The sequence below is a fragment of the Ictalurus punctatus genome, chromosome 17 (assembly GCF_001660625.3).
Source record: "Ictalurus punctatus breed USDA103 chromosome 17, Coco_2.0, whole genome shotgun sequence".
NCBI lineage: Eukaryota > Metazoa > Chordata > Actinopteri > Siluriformes > Ictaluridae > Ictalurus > Ictalurus punctatus.
Window position 1 is genome coordinate 5,052,230 of NC_030432.2, and position 23,827 is coordinate 5,076,056.

Sequence of the window (23,827 nt, forward strand, 5' to 3'; positions counted from 1 at the left end):
TCGCAGTAGGATTATAGAAAAATACTAGAGTTATTCTTTAAAGTATCATTTGTAATATTTGCATGAAGATTTTTTTTTCTTTTTGTATATGGGTTTATGGTAAGGCATGTTCAAGTCATGTAATTTCAAACGTGTAAATCTTACGCTGTGTACACCGTACAGACATTAAGTAAATTGTAAATTGTTGTTTTCAGTGTTAATGGATCGGTGCTTGCCTTATGGGATGGAGAAGGTTCTCTTCCAGGCTCTCTCTCTGGCTGCAGCAGTGTACTTATGGACAGTGAGCTCAGTGATCCCCAGTATGACCAGAGTCTACTGGAGAACCTGTTCTACAAGGCTTCGGTAAGTTATGTGTGGGCAGTGGTATCTCCGTGGTTAAGGCATTGGGGCTAGGGACTAAAAGGTCATGAGTTCAAATCCCAGCACCACCAAGCTGCCTTAAACAAGACCCTTAACCTTCAACTGCTCAATTGTATTTTGTCTGAATTGTTAGTTACTTTGGATAAAAGCATCAGCCAAATAAACATAAGTGAGGTAAATGTAAGTCTTACGTTTAGGTGTAGTTTTATAGATATGCTTATGCATTCATGCAACATATGCATATTATGAGCTACAATTTTAATTCAGGACTACTTTGTTTTATGTGGGTTTTCTGGTTTCAGATGGCTGATGGCTGTTTGGGTACAGCAGATGATGAACATGAGCAGCAAAAGAGCTTGGGAAAAAATGCCAGGTAAGCATTTAGTTCTTGATATCATTCATTCACAGGATCAGTTACAAATTTTGAAAAATGCTGTGTAATTTTTTTTGCAAATTGACATAGTGATAGTCAGAGGAATTCCACTCCAGTCATTATTAATTGCAGCTTGTTCCTATTTTTTGTACATCATTGAAGGCCAGATTTGGATGTCATGCCACATGGAGAAAAGAAGAATTCATTCCATGGGCTAAGTATGGATAGGATTTCACTTCTTGGAAGCATCAATTTAGCTAGAGTTATCGTTATTCAGTTATCAGTCCCCACAGACAATACCTCTAATATACCAAGGAAGCAGTCAGGGAAAGGAAGACCACCTCTACCTCTCACTACTAAGAAATGGTATGGCCCAGGTTCTGTTTTTTTTTAACATCTTACATAGTGTGTTGTGATAGAAAAAATTACCCTTGTGTACATTAACCATTATTTAATTTGATCTCTTTTCTAGCTCATATTTTGTTGAATACTTCTTTCCATTACCATCTGCCAATAATGATACTGGGAAAGCAAGTCCTGTTGAGGTCACAAGAGTTGTCTCCAGTAAAGTTGTGGGTGGTGGTGAGTGTTTTTTTATTATTATTATTATTTTTTTAGTTATTACCAGAGAGGAGTGAAAATAATTAAATGGTACAAAGAATATATAATTTTCTTTGTTTTGTTTTTTTTCTTCAGTGGTGAAATTTCAGCATCAGAGTGTCTTTTCAGTGCGCTTCAGTGGCCCTACTATCAAACAATGGTGGGACACAAACCTTAGCTTTACACTCTACTTGAGGAAGAGTCATCAAAAGAAAGTAATTATGGCTACCTCTAATCTTTTAGTGTTTGTAGAATACAGTGGTGCTTGAAATTCTTTTCTATTTCTGCATAAAAATGACCAAAAACATCATCAGGTTTTCACACAAGTCCTAAAAGTAGACAAAGAGATCCCAATAAAACAGAGGAGACAAAAATATTATACTTGGTCATTTATATATTGATCCAATATTTCATATCTGAGTGGCAAAAGTATATGAACCTCTAGGATTAGCAGTTAATTTAAAGGTGAAATTAGAGTCAGGTGATTTCAATCAATGAGATGACAATTGGCTGTCAGTGAGCACCCTGTTTTCTTTAAAAAAAGAGAGACCTATCAGAGTCTTCACAACACATGTTTCTGTAAGTGTATCATGGCATGAACAAAGGAGGTTTCTGAGGACCTCAGAAAGAGAGTTATTGATGCTCATCAGGCTGGAAAAGGTTACAGAGTTTGGACTCCACCAATCCACAGTCAGACAGATTGTGTACAAATGGAGGAAGTTTAAGACCATTATTACCCTCCCCAGGAGTGGAGACCAACAAAGATCACTCCAAGAGCACGACATGTAATAGTCCGCACAGTCACAAAGGAACCCAGGGTAACTAAAGGCCTTTCTCACATTGGCTAATGTTATTGCTCATGAGTTCACCTTCAAAAGAACATTGGCAAGGTTTCAAGGAGAAAACCACTGCTCTCTAAAAAGAACATTGCTCCCCGTCTGCAATTTGAATATTATGTGGACAAACCAGAAGGCTACTGGAAAAATGTTTTGTGGTGGATAAGAAAAAATAGAACTTTTTGGTTTAAATTCATAGGGTTATGTTTTGGAGAAAGGGAAACACTCCATTCCAGCATAAGAACCTTCTCCCATCTGTGAAATATGGTGGTGGTAGTATCATGGTTTGGGCCTGATGATGTTTTAGGTCATATTTTTGCAGAAATATAGAAAATTCTACAAACTTTCAAGCACCACTGTAAATTCTGTCTCACTTTAATCCCTCTTTCTACTATAGCCTGTTCCAATAGGGACGGCTCTGTTCCCCTTACGCACTTTGCTTCAGAGTGATCAGCTGAGTATCACCGCTTCACTTTCTGTCCAAAGACTTGACAAAGACTTGAGCAATCAGGACATTGGGCCTCTCAAGGTAACAAATCCTTCAAATATTATGACTTTTGGAGGACCTTCAAAGGATCTGTTCCCAGTGTTGTATAATTGTAGTTTAGTGTTGTAAAAAAAAAAAAAATTAAGCATTTTTACTAATGTTTTTACCTAAAATATTTAACAGTCTGTTCAGCTTTGCACAATTAATCAAGCTTATTTATAAGCTGACCCTATAGATCTGTTTAGCTAGTATGTATACTTGTTAAACTGTTTGCACTTTATGTAGGCCTGTGTGCAGAACCCATCTATTGTCCTGAAGGGCTGATGTTACACTATATGTGTATATGGATGAATGATATATCAACAGTGAAGTCATTTTTATGCCCCTGAAGGTCTCATTTGAACTTGCTGCAAACAAGAAACACTTCCAAAGAAACACTTCCAAAAGCAGGTTAGGGAAAATTCCAGCAAGTACAGGCACATCCCCACTAAAAGCAGACATCTCTATTGGACAACCAGATGATGGAGACGCTGAATTTCCACAAGTTAATAACAGTGCTCATAAGAGAGATACCTCACCCATGGCAGATCATTCATCCCTGAACATCCTGATGCCTGAGGCCAGGTCTGTTTCACCACAGAGAGCCCAAATCAGTCCCCATAAACCCACTCAACTCCTAGAGGAGGAAGAGAGTGATATTTTGTTCCACACCCTGCTCATGGTGCCAGATGGAAAAGATTTCAATTGTGCACCTTTTAAGCCCAACGTCTACTTAAACTGTAAGCTCTTTGGATCTGAAGAGACAACACGGTCTGTGGTCAGCTGGGGTCAGACACACCCAACATTCAGCTTGGTTCAAGTAAGTGCACTGAGGTAGAGTCTGTATTTTGGAAAGAAAATTATTTTCAAATGTAGGTGGTGCACCAATTTGCTGATGTCTGTGTGTCTGTCTCTGTGTATGTGTTCTGCAGGTAGCACCGGTGCCTCTCACTTCCAAACTATTAGAGAGGATGAGGAATAATGTGATGGTCATAGAGGTTTGGCTCAGAGCAAGCTCTGCACATAATGATAAACTCCTTGGACTGGTCAAACTACCTCTACACCAATTTTATATATCATTCAGGTTGGCCTCAAATGTATTATGGCAGTTAATTCAAAAGATTACTTCAACATATGCACCGTATCTGTAGCATATGGGCTTACTTTAGCCGTAGAATTTCAAGACCTTGCCCTGTACTATGAAAAGACCTGAAAACCCATTTACTCAAAACTATAGTGGAAGACTAAGGACAGTTGAATTCTGACAATAAATTCCAATATGCAACAATATAACACTAATTAAATATTATGCTGTCTCTCTCTTTATCCAGTCATTTTTCTATGATGTTGGTTTGGATTTGCTTTGGATTGGCAACTGTAGCATCCCCTTTGTAAAGCCCTCATTTGCATAAAGCTACACTGAGCATTATAAGAGAAATTCTGTTGACTGATGAGCAGAAAATATCTGCCTTAGTGAAATGATAATAATAAGCTGGTCCTCCATGTTAAGTCTTCCAGAAAGACATGACCCCAGAACATTTCTGTTGGCACACACTTCTAAGATTGGCTTTGCTGAGATTTTACCACCATGTGTCAATCAAGGTTTCTCAAATTGATACGTACCATTACACCCTAACACCCAAGCTCTTTAGCAGCACTCACATCAGATGTGAATAAAATATGCTTTGTGGAAAAAGCCTTTTCACAGCAATGTGCTCAAAAATATGGGATCCCCTTCTATTTGAATCCATCTAGATGAATCCAACAATCTGGGATGCGTAGGCCAACAGAAAATGAGTGCAGACCTGGTTTTTCATCTTTTTTGAAATCAGTTTTCTGCTCCTCAACATAATTTCTCTTAACAAGCAACTAACTGCTTAGCTGTTTAATGAACCTGTATTGTCCCTCCAGGAGGACGTCATACCAGGTCTGCATAATTGCCTAATTTTGCTACACCTGCTAAAACTTGAAAATCATGAGATAAAAATCTGGTATGACCACTTTAGGGTGAGATAAACAGAAAGACATATAAACGTTTTTCTTTCTGAACTCGTGTGTTTTAATATATGTTTACTACGTCGACAACAAGCACAAATTCTGAAAAATGGTCCCATCTCTAAAAATACAAATTATACAGATATGAAGCTTAATTAATTAAAGAATGTATGAAACCTTTCTATAAAAATATGGTTATGTTTCACATAAACATTTATTGATGACCCTAACAACTGCACTTAGGCTTCCATAAAAAATTTAGTATAAATTAATGGGTGAGTTTTTGTTTTCAGTACAGGACATGTTGTAGTTCTTGTCCATAATCACCCATATATTTCAGAGATGAACATCATGAAAGTGGTGAAAGTGGTGGACAAATAATAAAGTCCTTAGCTCTAATGTGCTGCTTAGTCCCATGCTTTGCTTGGCTAGAAATCTAATGGACTTAGACTAAAACGTGGTAACTAACATAATGTACTATTATATGATCAGCTAGTTAGCAAGTTAAATGCGTTAATGCTGTCTAAAAGAATATGAGAGTATTTGATGTGAGCATGTGTTTTTAACCATCTCAAAAAATGTTGTGAAACAGTTCATCTATGATCATACACAAATTATATGAGTCTGGTTAGTGCCTTTATCTGCTTTATACAGTCAAAAAGAAAGCACACCCTTTTTCAATTCTGTTTTTATTTAACCTCAGGTAACAACAATAAAACATGACGGATTTCAATATGTAGTCATTTTTTACTCAAAAAGTAAACCAACATTCAGAAACCAGATGGGGGAAAAATAAGTATTAAAAAAAATAACCCTTCCTACTTCCACAATTATTACTAGAGTAATTAGCAGCCAGGTTTTACTAATTAAATGGACAAGATTAGTTAATTAGTTAATAATCAAGAAGTGTGGCCTCCTTTATAAAAGCAGAACCAGAACTTTTGGTAGTTTGGTGCTCTGGAACACCAGGTGTGTGTTTACATCAAAAACATTCCAGACAAGAAATCTGCTTTTTCTTATCGCTTCCCTTGTTCTGTTTGTATTTTCATTGCTTTTTTGTATAAATTTTTTTTTCAGTTCGTTGTATATTTTTTTTAAATACACAGTTTTGTGAAATACACCATCATTAGTGGTGAATAATGCATCCTGATGACACTCTTTTTTTTCTTCTTCTTTTTCTTTTGCTAACAGAGACCCCAAAATTTGCCAGCTGCTTCTGCAAGCACAGTATCCAGTGGTGGCAGTGGACAGCTACATGCCCATAGTGGACATTTTCAGTGGTAGAACACGTGGGAGTCTGAGGGTGTTTTTGTCCATGGGCACATCCCAGCAGATCACCGCTCTGCAGCGCATGAGAGTTGAGGAACCTAGCTCTGTGTCTCAGCTGTCCAGACCAGTCCACTTGCTTGAACACAGACCCATGGATGATGTAGAGGTATGTTGTAGGGATTGTAGTAACACCCTGATGTAGCCCTCATGATAGGAATCCATGGCTAAAAAAACCTTTTTTGAGGCCATAGCTGTAGCTGTCATTGCTTTGTCATTACCGCAGCACATATTTATTTTATGAACATAAAATAATAAAACGTTTCACTTAAAATTAATTAATTTCCCTGGGCTTATTTGAGAATTTTAATAAAACCCTCTAAGGATGAAGCTCCTTCATAAAAATCGTTGAGATGAGGTGTGCGAAGGTTTACGAGGAATACTGTTAAGAATTTTAAATGTAAAATTGTGTTGTTTAACATGTTTCTTGGACACTGCATAATTCCATATGTGCTGTTTCATAGTGTTAAATGTCTTCATTAATATTCTAAAACAGTAAAAGGAAACAGACCTCCCACCCATACATCAGGGACCAATGGGCCGTGTAGACTTTACTTTGAGAACTATGATACTAATGCATTTTCCAATTTTTCTTTGTGCAGGTGAATGCTCCTTCCTCTGCCCAGGCTAATGTTGAGCATGTGTTTTTGGTACGGATTGAGAGAATAAAGGGATTAACTCCACTGCAGTCTACTGTCTGGGGAGAAGCAGATTGTTATATTCAGTACTCGTTTCCCACTCATGAGGAGGCCTGTCAGGACATCGACCCACATATTGTGGAAAGCCGTAAGCATCTGTAGCTTGTCAGTTGCAATGAATGCTCCAACCAAACATTCTAATGTGGTCTAATGCCTGCTTGTAGAGGTTTCTTAGCATCCTGCTAAGCAGGACCCATTGGCTTTAATTATGTGTGCATTTTTTATTGGAAAAATTCTATTAACACTGTACCCAGATTTTAAAGGGGAATTTTCATTAATTTTTTACAGTTTTGTTTTTTTCAAAACATAATTTTATTTCTTCTTACTCAGATGTACATCTGAAGTCATATCGTACTGCTACTACACTGTGCGTGCCTGATCCCGTTTTTGGCCACTGTGAGGCTCATGTGCTTGTGGCACCTCCTGGTGTTCCAGTACAGAGACTGTTGCTCAGCTCTCTGGCCAGTCAGGGTTTCAGCAATGGAGGAGGAATCCAGTTTGAAGTATGGTGCAGGTAAAGAGCTAAGCATTTTCCCTCTCACTTTGTCCATAGAAGGTTGTGGAAAAATAACACATTTAAAACAAGTTCTCAGTGGAAGAATTCCACAATGTTTTAAACCAGTTTGTTATTGCTATTGGTATTTTTCATTGGTCTTCATTTCATGTATTGAATCTCACAGAACAACTTGGGGGCAGGGCCTCTACTTTTGTTTAAAGGTACAAAAATACCCAAAAGCAAATAAAACAAAGGTACATACTAAAAAATTTTAAACAAAAGGTATAAACTAAACATTTTTAAAACTATTTTACAGCAAAAGGGATGTGGTGCTGTAGCCATGCCATGGTACATTTCATTCATACCCTGCATGGCCTGTGCATAACAAGTAGGCTTGGTTGTCATGCTAGCCTTCCTGCTCCCTGGTTGGTACTAGCTAGTGGGTGAGAATTAGCAAATGATGAATTAAAGTATGAATATTTATTAAAGCTATTTATGTGATCGTATATTGTGCACTCAATACCGGTCAGTACCAGGAATCTTCAGCCCAAAACCTGGTTAGTCATTAAGGCTGGGCATCATTTTAAAATTTTGATACAGATACCAAGCCGATACCTTGTATTTCACCCTTTTAACAAAACAATACTTTTTTCCGATACTTTTGTAAGTACTTTTTGTAATTGTGAGAATAACCAAAGCACACATTATTGTAACCACTACTGATCATGTAGTATATCCTGCTGATATACTGTATGTAGCTGTGTGTAATTATGTATGTATACACTCACTGGCCATTTTATCTTGTGTTGTCCAGATGTGGATGGGTTCCCTTTTAAGTGTGGTTCCTCTCAAGGTTTCTTCCTCATGATGTCTCAGGGAGTTTTTCCTTAGCACTCACCTCTTGGTTGTTTATAAGGGATAAATTAAAAGTTAATATCCGGATTTCTGCAAAGCAGCTTTGTAAATGTCCATTGTTAAAGTGCTATATAAATAAAATTTCATTGAATTGAACTTTAATAGGAACACCTGTACATCAGCTCATTTTTGCAAATATCCAGTCAGCTAATCATGTGCCAGCAGTGCAATGCTTACAGTGCACAGTTGAAGAATGTCACCTGCTCAGGCTTTGAACCTGATGTACTCCACTGCTGTTGTAGCCTGTCCTCCTCAATTTGACTGGTTATACATTCTGAGAATTTTTTCTCACCACAACTGTAAATGATGGTTACCATAGCCTTCCAGTCCTCTTAAAGCAGTCTGATCACTGTCCATTGACCTCCCTGAAGAAGGATTGCAGAACTGCCACTTAATGGATGTTGTTTATTTTCACACCATTTTGTATAAACACTAGAGACTGCTTTGCATTAAAATTCCAGGAGATCAGCAGTTTCTGATGTACTAAAACTAGCCTGTATTTCAAACCCACTGACAAATTTGTTTGAAGAAGAATCTAAGATGGACTGCTGCATCCATGTAGTCTCTGATACTCCAGGCCCTGTTATCAGTTTCAAGGAAAAAAGTTAGACAAAGTTTTATCTTTGTGCACAGCAGCAGTTGGGCCTTATAACACTAGATTCCAAAAATGCAAGATTAAATACACGATTGATAAGATTGAGCATGCACTGGCTTATATTGGGTTTCATGGAGAATGCCATAGCCAGTTTACAAACAAGAGGAGAAAGAACTGACCGGGAACAGTGGAGAAAAGATTTGTATTTGACATGACAAAAAAAAATCTGCTTACACTCTACCTATGTAATGTAACTTGCTTATATGATTTAATAAGAAAAGAGCATTATTATTATTATTATTATTATTATTATTATTATTACTATTATCAACCTATAGCTAGCAGTTCCCTCAGCTTACTGATTGGAAAGCAGGCTTAAATATAGACTCTTGGTCCTCCCCGGCAAGAGAGCCATTGGAATAGTGGAAGTAACTACGCAAGTGAACAGATACACCTTTTCATGTCTTATATTTGCAGCCTAAGAACCTTTGACATAAATAAATATAAACTCACCATCCACTTTATCAGCCGATCATGTGGCAGCAGCACAATGCATAAAATCATGCAGATATAGGTCAAGAGCTTCAGTTCACATCAAATGAATGTGTTCAGTTTTCCCCAAATCAGAATGGGGGGAAAAATGTGATCTCAGTGACTTTAACCATGGCATGGATGCTGGCACCAGATGGGCTGGTTTGGGTATTTCATAAACGGCTGATGTACTGGAATTTTTACACACTAGAGTCTCTAGATTTTACACAGAATGGTGCAAAAAAACATTTTTAAAAATCCTGTAAATTGAGGGTCTGCAGGCTGAAACACCTTGTTGATGAGAGAGTTCAGAGGAGAATGACCAGACTGGTCTGAGCTGACAGGAAGTCTACAGTAACTCAAATAAGTACTCTTTACAACTGTGGTGAGCAGAAAAGCATCTGAGAACTCACAACACAACATCAAACCTTGAGGTGGATCGGCTACAACAGCAGAAGACCTAATTGGGTTCTATTCCCGTCAGCCAAGAACAAGAATCTGAGGCTATCATGGGTACAGACTCACCAAAACTGGACAGTTGAAGACTGGAAATATGTGTTTGCATTCTGAGATGCATTTCAGTTGAAAGAGTGATTATTTGGATTACTATGTCCTTCCTAGCAGCTTGAGCCAATCTGGCCCTTTTCCTTTGACCTCTCTCTTATCATCAAGGTATTTCCAGCCACAGAACTGTCACTCACTTAATGTTTTTTTTTGTTTATTTTGTTTTTCACACCATCTGTATAAACTCTAGTGGCTGTTGTGTGTAAAATTCCCAGGAGATCAGAAGTTTATGAAATACTCAAACGAGCCCATTCTGGTACCAACAACCATGCCACGAGATCACACTTTTTCTTAATTCTAATGTTTGATGTGAACATTAACTGAAGCTGCATGATTATTTATTTTTTTTTTTTGCATTGTGCTGCTGCTACATGATTGGCTGATTACTTAACTACATGAATGTGCAGGTGTACAGGTGTTCCTAATAAAGTGGACAGTAAGTGTACACTAAGTGTAAACTTGGAATATATCAAATTCCATAGCAAGCTGCCTGAATTAGGTTGCCTGTGTAGAAGAGAAAAATCTGCGTGCTAACACAAATCTGTTTACTTCTGGGGTTTTCCATATGTATGCAACTTAAGTATTTCAACAATCACCTCTGCAATCACCAAAAAAAAAAAAAAACACAAAAAGTATGATAGTCATGTGAAAAAATTAGTACACCCCATGGAAATCGTTGGCTTTTTTTTCACACATTTGAACAAGCAAACATTTGATCGTTTTTGAAACAGAGCTTATTAATAAAGTTGATCTACTTAAACAAAACCACAAGGAAAATAGCTTTTTCAATCATTTATTCAACAAAATATGATGGTAATGATTGTAATCATATCAGTAGATGTGATATTCTTCTGTGGACAAAGTAAGTACACCCTTGCCCTCAGAAGCTAGTATAGCCTCCATTATCAGTAATAACTTCTTGGAAGTGTTTTGCATAATTGTCCACTACTCTCTGACACCGGCTTGCTGGAATTATTTGACCATTCTTCCATGAAAGAAATATTTTCCGTTGCAAGAAATATTTCAATGGGGTTCAAATCTGGGCTTTGACTAGGCCATTCCATAATCCTCCATTTCTTCTTTTTGAGCCATTCCTTAGTGGATTTGATAGTGTGCTTAGGATCATTATCCTGTTGAAAGGTCCATTTTCCTGTTCAACTTCAGCTCTCGGACCGATGGCCTCTTATTATCCATTATCTTAAAGCACTCTTTGATATGATGCAGAATTCATAGTTGAATCAATGAATGCAAACTGTCCAATCCCTGAGGCAGTGAAGCAACCCCAAACCGTAACATTTCCACCACTGTGCTTCACAGTTGATATAAGGTGCTTCTCATGAAAAGCTGTCTTTGGTCTGCGCCAAACATGTCTGCTCTTACTGTGGCCAAACAACTCTGTCAACACTGGTCTTTGCCTATATGCTCATTGGCAAACTATAGTCTTGTTTTAATGTTCTTTTTAGACAGCAAAGGCTTTTTCCTCTTTTTTTTTTGCCTCCCATGTAGGCCAAATTTGTGCAATCTCTTTCTGATTGTAGACGCATACACTTTGACACCAACAGTTGCAAGACTGTGAAGAAATTTTGATCCTGTTTACAACTGTGATTAAATTTTGGGTTTTTGAAGACTTGTTTTTGCATCTGACGGTCTGCTCTTGGGCTGAATTTGCTGGGATGTCATTTGAAATCTGCACCACTTGTAGATGATTTTCCTTACAGTGTAATTATGTTTTTCAGATAATTTGGAGAAATTTTTTAAATCCCTTGCCTCGTACGCATTCACATGACATATTTTTCCACATGACTGTGCGCATGTGTGTGTGTGTGTGTGTGTAATAGGCCTACCACCTGATGTGTTATTCTTTTTATATGCAGTATATTACGTTTTGTTCATTTTCGCAAAGGGAAAATACTGGAGAGTACTGTATAGTAGTGGTAATGCAAGTTTATAATGATCTGACAATCTGTAAAGGTATTTGCACATTATATATACAAAACCAGTGCAAGAACGTACAGAAATGTATGCCCCTCTCCTTCAGTACCAGGTGCAGTTGTGGCATGCTGCACAAACCATTGCTTCTGATGTTAGAATTGTTTTCCACAATTCCACATGCCAGATTCTTTTGACAAACATGGTGATGCTGTCCTTGTGAAACACTGGCAGGTATTATTACCCGAATGTACGCGAGCAGCTGGTAGCCAGAGGACTGCTGCCCATGGCGAAGCTGTGTGCCATGGTGACAATGCAGAGGCAAAGCCAAATGGAAGCACAGCTTTTCTGTCTCCCACTTGTGCCAAGGTCTGACAAGCCTTCCGATGTCCAGACACACCCCTCAGGTACTCTTCATCAACAAATTCATTAATATACACTCCTGTGCAGACAATTAAGCAGCCTATTCAAGTTGTGGATTTCAGGATCTCTAAAGTCATACCTAACTTTATATAATGTGCTTGTTAGTATCATTTAAATGAATAGACTTGTTAAAGTGTTAAAACTGACGTGGCAGTGATTTTGCCACACTCTTTCATGGGAGATTTGTATTCATTGATTGTCATATGTCATATATATATATATATATATATATATATATATATATGAGTTTATATGTGGCTTTATACCTGTTACTGTCATTATAATAGCCTATTTAATCAGCCTATGAGAATATACACTTCATACACTGGACAAGTATTTAAAAAATGTTTTTAAAAACAACCAAAGAACATGGAGATAATTTGGTCTGTAATTTTTTTGCCAAGTATTACCAGTATAACCTTTTCATTGACCAGGGTTTTAAATTTTATCATGTGACAAAGTTGAATCTCTTGATTCTTGAGCTTTGCAGTAATGTATAAATGAAAATACAATTTTTATATTTAATTTAACTTGTTCATAGTCTTTATTTATTCAGTTTATTCTGTTTAAAAGCCTTTGTGTGATGCATAAATGAATGCATACGTATTACAATCTCCTCTCTAATGACTGGGGTTGCAAAATTTATAAGCTTCTATAATATCATTTGCACTACCCTATAGGTCTACTTGAAGTGGGTGTTCAGTACAAGACCCGGCCGGTGAGGAGAAATAGTTTAAAGGGTGGTATTGTGCCATCCCGTGTGGTGAATCTGGTCGTACAGGTGCACAGAGCCACTGGCCTGCAGGCCGCAGCACGGTGAGTTATTTGCCTTCCTATGAGATTACTCTGTCCTCGTAGCACCCTCACCAAAGCATCAAAACTCAAAATTAGAAGAATATATGTTAATCGGAATAATGCGGCTAAAGGTTAATGGCAGCTAGTATTGATGAATTATCATGATTGTTGTACTTTATACTAACTGTCCTGTGTTTTTTAAATAATTAGCCGTGTTCATATTGATCTTGATAAAATTCTAGGCTGTATTCCCCACAGTCCATCAGATTTGTCTCTCCACACAGGGCCATAGGATTACAGTACTACTCAGAAGTGGGAGTTAACTCGTTCGTCACTTTGCAGCTCTCATTTCTGCCTGAGAAAGAGAGCAGGAGGACACGCGTAGCGGCCAGGAGCTTTTGCCCAGAGTTTGAGCACCACACTGAGTTTTGCTGTCAGCTGCTGGTGCAGAGGGACAGCGGAGAGAGTGTGAGTCTAGCTGAGGTGCTACAGGAAGCAATGGCCATTTTCACAGTTTATAACAGAGATAGACGCAAAGGTGAGTAATCTGAGGACAGAAACCAGTACTGGTTAATCGTATCAGTTGATCTAGTATTAAAAATGCAGCTAAAAATCACTGTAATATTTCAGTATTGCATTACCCCATGCAGAATTCATGACACTGAAAGCCACAGGTTGTAATTAAGCATCTTAATAATCCTGACCATAAAAAAGGTTTTTGGTGAGTGCAGAGTGTCTTGATGAATTAAAGTAGCAGCTGGTAAATTTTAGAGCCTTCTGTTGCCTGCAGCAAAAACACTGACAAGACTCCCCTTACCACGATTTAATCCTTCTCTGTTGAAACTACTTCTTTCAGCTCATGACCTGGGAACTGATTAAATGTTTTTCATGTTTTTCATTGATTTTTAAACAAATCTTCTCAGGGATGAATGCGTCAAGATCCGAAGACAGCATTCTAGGATCGGTGAAAATTCGGCTAGCTGACCTCCTTTATAAAAGGACAGGTGAGAAGTGTGCTGAGTAATAAACTTTAATCTTTAAACTTTAACCATAACTGTTAACCATTCAAACCTGGTGTATTTTTAGGTATATCTGGCTGGTATGGTCTCTCCCTCCCTCCGAGTGTGTCTTTACTTAACAACCTAACCTCAGCTGGAGGGCTGGACCTCTCTATAAACTTCAGCCATCGTACAGACCGGCAGCGTGTCCTCAGTTCAGCACGGATCCTAGGGTGGGAAATCGAGAGAGACAGCGAGGAAGACTGGGAGGATGAAGAAAAAGGGTGCACTCCTTCAGAAAGTATGTGCACAATGACATTTTCTGTCATTGTGCCCAGAGCCTGGTTACCTGTCCATTGCCTGCTGCTTCCGGGTCACACAGAGCTCCAGAGATCTACCTATTGTTACTATAGATACAAACTGTATGATCAAGAGGCCTTCTGCTCTGAGCTGAGACATCCAGCACTGGATGATGGTGAAGAGGGTGAGGGCATGGCTACAGTGGCATTCAGTGTCACCCAGGCAATAGAGCTGAGAGTGGGCCAGCCACTCCTCTGGTACCTGAGGGAGGAGAGGCTAGAAGTGCAGCTGTGGGTGTCCTTCAGTAAGGAGAAGCGGATGCGGCCTCACAAGTTGGATCGTCTGGTGGGGTCCGCCTTTGTGGATCTTTCAGCCCTCACAACAACTTCAAAGCACAAGCAGACAATAAGTGGTATAGTAATATTTATCTTTATTAGGTACACCCAGCTTATTCCTATACCTACTGGCCATTTTATTAACCAAAAAGTTGCACATTGTAAATGTACAGTTACTGACTGTATTTTATTTTTTTTAATTAAAAATTAGTCAATCAGTCAGTCTTCTAATTGAATATTAGAACAAAATAAAAGTATGCATCTTCAAACTGATATTACGCAAGTTAATTTCTGAACAACTGTTAATTGAACAACTGCAGCTAAATCTTGTTCTATTTATAATAAACTGAACTTACAGCACACTACATAGAAGGGGTGTAAACCTCGGGCTTCCACATGATACGATGATAATTATTCTAGAAAGGCACAGCCTTGTGTGTTTTGTGTGCTGCCCATAAATTGTTCTACCAATCTCCACACTTTCAGTGAACTAAATGCTTTATCTTTGAATTTTAATGCAGTTCTCTTATAGTCCTTCCCAGTATACACCAAATAATGAAGTCTGTGTGGTCTAACCAGATAGTCCTTAATAGAGCACAAGGTGTGTTGCCCTTAATTGAAATGCCCAATAATACAGTTTAAGATCATGAACCCTAACAACACCTGATTGCTTAGCTCTCTGTAGTGTTTAAATGCAGATCCTAGGTACCTTGTCTGCTCATGTAAAGTGAGAAATTAGACAGTGTGATTTATTAAAATAGTCAGATGGTGGGGAGGAACAATGAGAATTAAAAATTAAAAAATGAAATCAGGGGAATACATTCATCTTCGCAAAAGATATCCAACCCTGTAGAGAGACTTTCAGATGATTCCATTTTTCTTAGTCATGGTTAATGTTACATATAGTGCTTATGAAATTGCTTTAGTTTGAAATTGCAAACTGTTAGTTTGGGTGAGTATTGAATATTTCTATGATACAAATGCATAAGGTAACACTGCTGCTGAAGTTAATCTTCTCTGTGGCAAAAATAGTTGTAGGCTCATTAATATTCAAATGCATCCAAATACTAAATATTTTACTTAATTAAAATTATAATTCAATTTTAGCTCTTACAGTAAAAATATAGAAGGTACTTTTACTGTATTTTTATGTACAGATGGGTGACAAAGGAAAAAAATAACAGTGGAAATTAACTAAGGACATGTGTGATATTTCTGATTCCTCTTTAGGTGTGTATCCTCTATTTAAGCCTTCTGCTGCTGATCTGGGGGGAGCTGCTCTGAGAGCCAACATCACTGTGACCGCAGGATCCTTATCACATGCACCCATGGCCCCACCACTCGTGGAGAATGAGGTGCAGCCAAGCAGTTCAGGAGAAGAAGATGATAGAGGACCCTCATCTATACATTCTCCTGCTCCAGTCAGTCAGTCCAGACAGTGTTGTGTAAATATTGAACAACACACTAAATCAGTGCTCAACTCAACTGTGATCACCAATGAAAACAGTTTCACTGCAACTGTCAGTGTAGAGCGAGCTATGCACCTTAGTTTGAAAGGTAAGATATACTAATGAAATAAAAATATCTTACACAATGTACTTCTTACATACAGGAAGTAGGGATATGATAATATTAAAATTTCTTATTCTCTAACCTGTTATTACACTGTTGCATTAAAACATATTACTTGTGTACCCATTTCATTGTGCTTGACATTTGTAAACATGATCCCTTGTAGAGGCAATTCATTCTAACTTGTTTCTCAAAATTACCTAGAACTCTGTTCAGTTAACCAAATTATGGAATTGCCAAGAGGGACACATTGCCACCTTCATATTAAAGACAACATTTGCAGGCTTCCATATGGGCCAATGTTTCTGAGAGTGCACAACTGCTGCCCAAAACTTCTGTCCACTTAGGCAGCTGCCTTCTAATGGAGTGCAGGGATAGTATATTTAATTGGTACTGGTAACCCAGTGGTTACTACTTGCATAACGCAAGTTGTGTACTTGCATAACTTTTCAGTGGTGCCTGAACATTTGTTAACCCTTTAGAATGTTCTATATCCACCTTTTTTACACAGCATTTTACCATTTAATTTGAAGGTGAAATTAGAGTCAGGTATTTTCAATCATTGTGATGACAATCAGGTGAGTGAGTGCCCTGCTTTATTTAAAGAACAGGGATCTATCAAAGTCTGATCATCACAACACATGTTTGTGGAAGTGTATCATGGCATGAACAAAGGAGATTTCTGAGGACCTGTAACAGTACACTAGGTCACAAAGGAACGCAGAGTAAATTCTAAGCAAAAAGGCCTCTCACATTGGCTAATGTTAATGCTTATGAGTCCACCATCAGGAGAACACTGAACAACAATGGTTTGCATGGCAGGGTTGCAAGGAGAAAACCACTGCTCTTCAAAAAGAACATTGCTGCTCTTCTGCAGTTTGCTAAAGATCACATGGACAGAAGGCTGCTCGACAAATGATTTGTGGACATCTGTCCACGAAAGTGGGTCATACAGCAAGACAACGACCCTAAACACAGAAGTCATTCTACCAAAGAACAGTTAAAGAAGAATAAAGTTAATGTTTTGGAATATCCATTTCCTCCAAGCCAATGTGCAGGATGTGCAACAGTTATTCCGCTATAAATAAATGACCAAGTATAATATTCTAAAGAGTTCACAAACTTTCAAGCACCAATGTATATCCTTTCCATTTCCAAAAAGAGTATTTTTGGCTTCAAACCTGATAACTCTATCATATATTGTTACCTCTTTTGGCTGCTCCCATTCGGGGTTGCCACTGTGGATCATCCATCCGCATATTTTGATCCTGGCACAAGTTTTACGCTGGATGCCCTTCCTGACACAACCCTCCTCATGCAACCCTCCAGTGGCTGGGGTTGGTTCCCTGACCAGGAAGTGAACCTAGGCCGCAGGGCTGAGAGTGCAGCATGCTAGCCACTAGTCCACCAGATATCATACAGCGTCTATTTATTCACAGGTTGCCCTTTAGCTGAGCGGAGTAACACCCTCCCCAGCTGCTGGGTGTCATATGTAACAGCTGATGAACCCGCTACAGTGAGCACAGCTCCAGTACAGGACAGTGAATGCCCAGTGTGGGACCATCAGCAGGAATGCAGGTGAAATGCATTCTCTCATGCACATGCACACATGAACATGGACACAATATATCGTGTGTGGCTAATCAACTTACATTTTTCTCAGGCTTTCAAAGGAGCTACTTTTAGATCCACAGCAGTCGCTGGTGTTCAAAGTCTGGCACAAAGGAGGTATAGTCTGTGCACATGCAGTCTCATTTAAATTCTGTTCTTTTTTGCTTTTTCTTTTGTGCTATCAAATTGAGTAACTGGTGATCTTAAAAGAATTTCAACATTTACAGTTACATTTCCTTTTCCTCTGTTTTCCTGTTGAACAGAAATAGAGCGTGTGATAGGCTTTGCTTCAGTGGACCTGTCCCCACTTCTGTCTGGCTTTCAGTCCGTGTGTGGCTGGTACAACATTACAGACTTAAGCGGGCAGTGTCAGGGTCAGATCAAAGTGTCTGTGTCTCCTCTAAAGGGTGTGCAGGAGCTCCGTGCCCAGAGACAGGCCATGTGTGAGAACATTGCCACAGAATCCAGTGTATGTATATTATAAGCTCCATTTATTTTTATGTACTTTACTTATCCGCAGTGTTTTTATATCCTCAATGTCCCAAACTGGAAGAAACTTGGCTAGGAGTGCCTTATTGTACATTGTCTCATGAGCAGTTGACTATTAAGGGTGTTTTGTGATTTAAACTCACAACCTTCTAGATTAACAATTATTTCATCAAGTTAAGTGAAATTGACATTAATGCAAAAATTTTCAGCCTCTGTTTAGTGCCATGCCACTGTGTTATCAAACCACAGCTGTGTACAGCAGCTTCCCGAGCCACATTACTCGCTTCTCTGAGCAGAGGATCAGCACTCCTGAACAGGGGGACCGAATGCTTTTTACAAGGTATGAACCTTTTAAAAACAATGGTTTAATTTCTAAGATGGCTTATAAATGAAAATCACCATATGAGTCATTAATAAGATGGTTATTTATTTATTATTATTATTATTGTTATTATTATTATTACTATTATTATTTATAGTAGTAGTAGTAGTAGTAGTAAGACCTGTTGAACTGTTTGTAACATTTCTATGTCATTTAGAGGTGCATTTTGTAATCTATAAAAATATTTCTATACCTCTAATGATTAGAGATGCATCAGCCAATAATCAGTATTGGCCGATAAAGGCAATTTTAAAATCATCCGATGATCAGTGCCAATTATATCCTGTCAATCAAAAGAGGGCGGGAAAACACATCGATTTCATGCTGTGTGTAAAGATGTCTCTTGTGTGGAATGACGAAAAACTGCAGTTTGTATTCTCTGCACTGCTAACATTTTTACACCGGACGCTGCAGCAGTGAAGTGGGAGTTTCACTGAAAAAAGATTTAAATGAAGATGAGTTGACAAAAAAATATATATTGCACAGAAAAATAGTGACCAGTTACTGTGAAACAACTTGTTCAAATGGAGAGAATAAAGTTTTTATTTGCATTTCCTTCAGAATTGTGTAATTAATTATTATTCATTTAAAAGAAGGCATAAAAGGCAGAGCTATCGTTATCGGCCAATATCACTCTGAATAATCAGTTATCGGTATCGGCTGAGAAATTTAGTATCGGTGCATCTCTACTAATAATGTTAGAATTTCAAAGATGCCTTGGAAAAAATGTGAATCTCTATATGGCCATGCAGTGGATATTGCTAGTATTCCCAACAAGATTTCATTTCAAGTCTTAATTTTAATTTCATTTTGACGGTCTTTAATAATTTTTCCATTTGCTTTTTAAGAGTCTTTTAGCTTCGAGAAGCTCATCATTCCATTTTGAATGGCATCTTAAGGCTTCTATTAATGTTTTCCTGGCAGTAAAATATCTCACCCAGTCAGAACAGAGCTGCCTTTCTCTGCTGTGAGGCAACTCACAAGGCATATACTCACAAGGCATATCTAATGGGTGGTGTTTTAAATGCATTTTTTTTCACTTGGCATCAAATGGCTCTGAAAATTACAAACTGCTGCTTTAAGGGGACAGTTCTATGAAAAGATCCTAAAATGACTAGCAACGAGATAAACGTTGCTAGTTGACAAATGGTAGCACTAGATTTCATGTACTGTTAGCCGCATCAGCATTTTTAGTGTAAGCATTTCTTAGTTTAAAGGGATTGCGTAATTAAACCATTCGAGATAGTCTAAATATTAGTTGAGAAGCTTATTTGCAACGATGGGATACATTAGCACTGCTGAGTTGATCTTATTATCATTATTTTTTTCAGGTCTAGCCTGGTTGATCATCATGATGAGCACGTGGACAACATTCGCCAGTTCCATAAGACTCTGCGGGAGAAGGAAAGTGCCATGCTGAGTAACTGTACTAAAGACATGAATCCCTCTAGCTCAGCACTCTTCTCAGCCCTCAGGTATCAATTATCTTTTTGTTCTGGTTACAAATTAAGTTGTGAATTGTGATTAAACATTTTCTGGGCTTATATTTGTGCTTAAGAAGCCTGGAGATTTTGTGAATCAGGTTTTACGGTCTTTCAGGAAAAACCTCAGTGAGCTGGATGATATCCGAAAGTACTTCAGTCACAAGTTGTCAACACCTGTGTTCTCTGTACTGGGAGAGCAGAGTCAAAACTCTGTTGACAGGAAAATGCAGGGGGATTCAGAAATAGATACGCAACAGCTATTGCTCAAGTCCAACCAACTGGTGGGAGAGGTCAATGACATCATTAAAAGTAAGCCCATCATCAAATCTGCTGTTTTCCCAAATACTATACATTGTGAAAATTTATATCCATGTTTTTTCAGATCTAAGTGAGCACCAAACCAAAGATTCATCCTCAGACTCACATAGGAGTCCTTCTTCTCCAGATGAATCTGAAATGTGTGTTTTTTCAAGTGTGGAACATTCAAACCTAATAGAGTCAGAGAACTGTGAGACCGAGAACTTTAATAAAAAGGCCCCAGAAGCAAAGCCAGAGGACCTCTCACCGCTCATGTCTCTTACTTCAGAAGAACCTGGACCTAGGAATGAGCAACTCCACCAGGACATTATCTCCACTGAGGATGAGTATAAAGAAGAGGATGAGGTGGATGAAGATGATAACGAGGAGTTTGAGGAGACGTTGATAGAACCTCGGCCACTCAATGAGGTCACTTCGGCCACGGACAGGACAAGCCCATGGACTACCATGCTGTCTGATCCTGAACTTGGCTCTTTAGAGAGTCTTGAGGCAACAGAACAGCCTGTAGACCTCATACACCAAAAGGGGAGAGAAACTACAATGTCTCCACCAGGTACTACTTATAAACCACAGAGTACACCTCCTGATTCAGATCTCTCTACTGGGTCTGAATCATGTGAGAATGCAGGAGGAGAAGCAGAAGGAGGTGCAGGAAATGTGCATAATGTTTGTGTGGAACATAGAGATGAAGAGGTGTTTTTTAATGAGGATTCCACACAAGACACCAGGCAGATGACAGAACATGATCATCATGACAGAACGACAGATACAGAAGATTGTAACTCACCATTATCTTCTAGCTTTGGATCTAGCACAAAGGCAAACAGTGAAAGTGAAAAGGATGAAAGCAAGGTAAAACTGTATCCTTTTTACCTGCAATATTGTCTGTGAAATTTTTCATCCAAGACAAGAGTAACAGGTCAAGTTGACTGGACATGTTTTATAGTCATTAAGATATTCTTCATGCATTGAGATCTGTATGTGTGATTCATGGTGACGATATGGAACTTGTTAGGCTAACCATAATCCTAGGTTCAGAAGACATTGAAGGCTGGAGATGTGATACAGTATGAAACCTCAAGGATAGATACATTATATGTATTTGTTATACGTCACATTCTCTGTAATGGGACCTTAATGGCAAATGTAATTGTGTGCATCTTTGTTAAATGCTGTTTTACCAACAACAACAAAGAAAACCCTGATGTCTGCAGGTTTTATGAAGATCTCCAACATGACTGGCTAAAGATATGCTGCTAATGTTTCGAGTATTAAATCACTATAATAACTGTCTAATTTCTGATTCCTAAGGCAAAACCCTATAACATCACAGAGCTGGCATTTGACTTCTATTTATACCTTAACCGGCTTTCTTCTAGCTGTGATGCTGTAGAGATTCCAAACTTCTTTCTTCCATCTCACCACTTGGAGGCATCTATGAGAGTGCTGCGTTTAGCTCCTGTGTTTCCCTCAACCTCCCCTGATCCTGTAAGTGTTGCTATTATATTTCATTTCTTTTTTGAACATTATGGCAACTCTGATGCATATCTTCAAATGGTAAAGATTTCAAAGATGACAGAAGGTGTTTTACATTGGGGGTGGAATTTTAAGCAGCATACATGTGGCATGAACTATGATGTCATACTCAAATAATAGTCAAGTCATTTTTCTTTTAACAGAGATTGAGCGTTGTTTACAATAATTATACCACAGCTTTTTAAAAGTCAGTAATTTTTCTAACAATTATGTTATAGCAGCTCGTTCCCTCACCAGCCTCTCACTTTCCCTCTTTTGGAGTTAAAAAGACAAAAATGCTGCTTGTCATGAAACAAACAAACCAGAAAGGACAAACTCCTCTGTGCTTTGAACTGCTAAAAAGTGTGATGATCATTAGTAAATTACAAATTTTAATCATTGGTAAATCACTGTGGTATAAGAGGAATACCAGCATACAATCTTGTCTCTCTCTGGCATACCAACTTTATTTATTATTATTATTATTATTATTATTATTATTACTGCAGTTGAACCTGCATTTGCAATTTAACAATTCCTGAAAGTTTGGGGCTGTCCCAGCACCCCTACTTCCCTCATCCTTGGATGACAGATATTTACTCAGCTGAAGTGTCTGTGTTTTTAATTTTTCCAATTCTTGGAAGTGTTATGGGCATTTTATGATTTTGTGCCACAGTTCCCCTTATGTCTTTTAAAATAATCTGTTTTAGGCTTCTGGAAAATCTGAGTTTACATATCATAGAATGACTCGGCCAAGACCCAGTGTTCCTCCATCATCGGCGAAGAGAGAAGAAACAAAAAGAATTGCAAAAATCTTTGCGTCACATTTTTCACAGGGAAATTAACAGTTTTGTATATATTTGTTGACTTTTTATTCTATTACCTTTTATGTGGTGCAGCCCTTCTGTATAATAACCGGATGCCTTTATTTATATGATCTTAATTATGTAAATGAGATATTGAATAATGTGAAGGATAAAATATATTTGGCTGTTAATTTTTTTTAAGTAAATTTTTTCTAAATAAAGTTCAGATTGATTTTCCAGGTGTGTTTATTTGATCAGTTGCACATGTAGTTAAGATCCCAGGTGAATAAATCATTAATGCTTGCATGCCATTTAGGTCTGTTTCCACTATGGCAGACAGCAGTGTAGCAGAGCACCCAAGGGCACTAAGCACTTGGCTGGCAGATGAGAAAATTGCCCAATTTGAGTTGTAGGGAACACTGACAGTCACTGAGAGCAATGTAACTGAAGTCTTATCTAAGGGCAAAGAGGCAAACACCGCCTCCACTCTGCCCATTTTTCTGTCTCTATATCTGTTCAATTTAGATTTGATCAAGGAGCCAACCCCTGGTTGAACTTCACCTGCATAGGGTGAGTCCAGATGACAATGGGCTTGTAAGTCTGATTATACTAACTACTAAAATGTATTTAATAGGATTCCGTATTTTGGAGTCTTGGAATTAAAAGTAAAACTCAATCCAGTTTTTTGTATTTAAACCCTTATACAATAGACAATGTCACAACGCAGCTTTACATAAATCTGGACGTGGATTTAGATCCCTAATGAGCATGCCAGAGGCAACAGTGGCAAGGGAAAACTCCCCTGTAACCTTGAGAGGAAGCAGAATCAAAGGGAACCCATCTTCATCTTGTGGCTATTACGTAATATATACATTCTAATTCTTAAATATTAATATAGCTCTGCAGAAATAAAACTTCATGGTGCATGATCTTTAGTTTTCTTGTAATGCTGTAAATGGGCTTCCATTTGTGGCCGTGTATTCTTAAATCCTTGTGAATGCCCTGCACTATTTTTGTGTATTAAAGGCATTCACAAATCAGCATCTGCATAGTGG

General features: G+C 38.2%; 1 protein-coding gene across 5 annotated transcripts in view; it reads left to right on the forward strand.

The window, feature by feature from the left end:
* Positions 1-23,009, forward strand: part of c2cd3 (C2 domain containing 3 centriole elongation regulator) — a 31,006-nt gene extending 7,997 nt beyond the window's left edge. For 3 of the 5 annotated variants that reach the window (XM_017491235.3, XM_017491236.3, XM_017491237.3), the window contains 26 exons: positions 195-342; positions 663-733; positions 896-1,099; positions 1,206-1,315; positions 1,430-1,548; positions 2,567-2,698; positions 3,048-3,515; positions 3,628-3,779; positions 5,882-6,125; positions 6,619-6,802; positions 7,045-7,228; positions 11,979-12,151; positions 12,848-12,983; positions 13,247-13,500; positions 13,886-13,966; positions 14,049-14,672; positions 15,826-16,152; positions 17,607-17,745; positions 17,831-17,895; positions 18,042-18,247; positions 18,477-18,607; positions 19,981-20,124; positions 20,249-20,442; positions 20,516-21,311; positions 21,831-21,939; positions 22,677-23,009. In XM_017491235.3, coding sequence (XP_017346724.2) covers positions 195-342; positions 663-733; positions 896-1,099; positions 1,206-1,315; positions 1,430-1,548; positions 2,567-2,698; positions 3,048-3,515; positions 3,628-3,779; positions 5,882-6,125; positions 6,619-6,802; positions 7,045-7,228; positions 11,979-12,151; positions 12,848-12,983; positions 13,247-13,500; positions 13,886-13,966; positions 14,049-14,672; positions 15,826-16,152; positions 17,607-17,745; positions 17,831-17,895; positions 18,042-18,247; positions 18,477-18,607; positions 19,981-20,124; positions 20,249-20,442; positions 20,516-21,311; positions 21,831-21,939; positions 22,677-22,811 — 5,530 coding nt within the window. In that variant the 3' untranslated portion in view covers positions 22,812-23,009. Of the gene's footprint in view, positions 1-194; positions 343-662; positions 734-895; positions 1,100-1,205; positions 1,316-1,429; positions 1,549-2,566; positions 2,699-3,047; positions 3,516-3,627; positions 3,780-5,881; positions 6,126-6,618; positions 6,803-7,044; positions 7,229-11,978; positions 12,152-12,847; positions 12,984-13,246; positions 13,501-13,885; positions 13,967-14,048; positions 14,673-15,825; positions 16,153-17,606; positions 17,746-17,830; positions 17,896-18,041; positions 18,248-18,476; positions 18,608-19,980; positions 20,126-20,248; positions 20,443-20,515; positions 21,312-21,830; positions 21,940-22,676 lie in introns of those variants that run through there. The other 2 variants (XR_001815231.3, XM_017491238.3) reach the window with 2 other exon arrangements.
* The last annotated feature ends 818 nt before the right edge of the window (positions 23,010-23,827 follow it).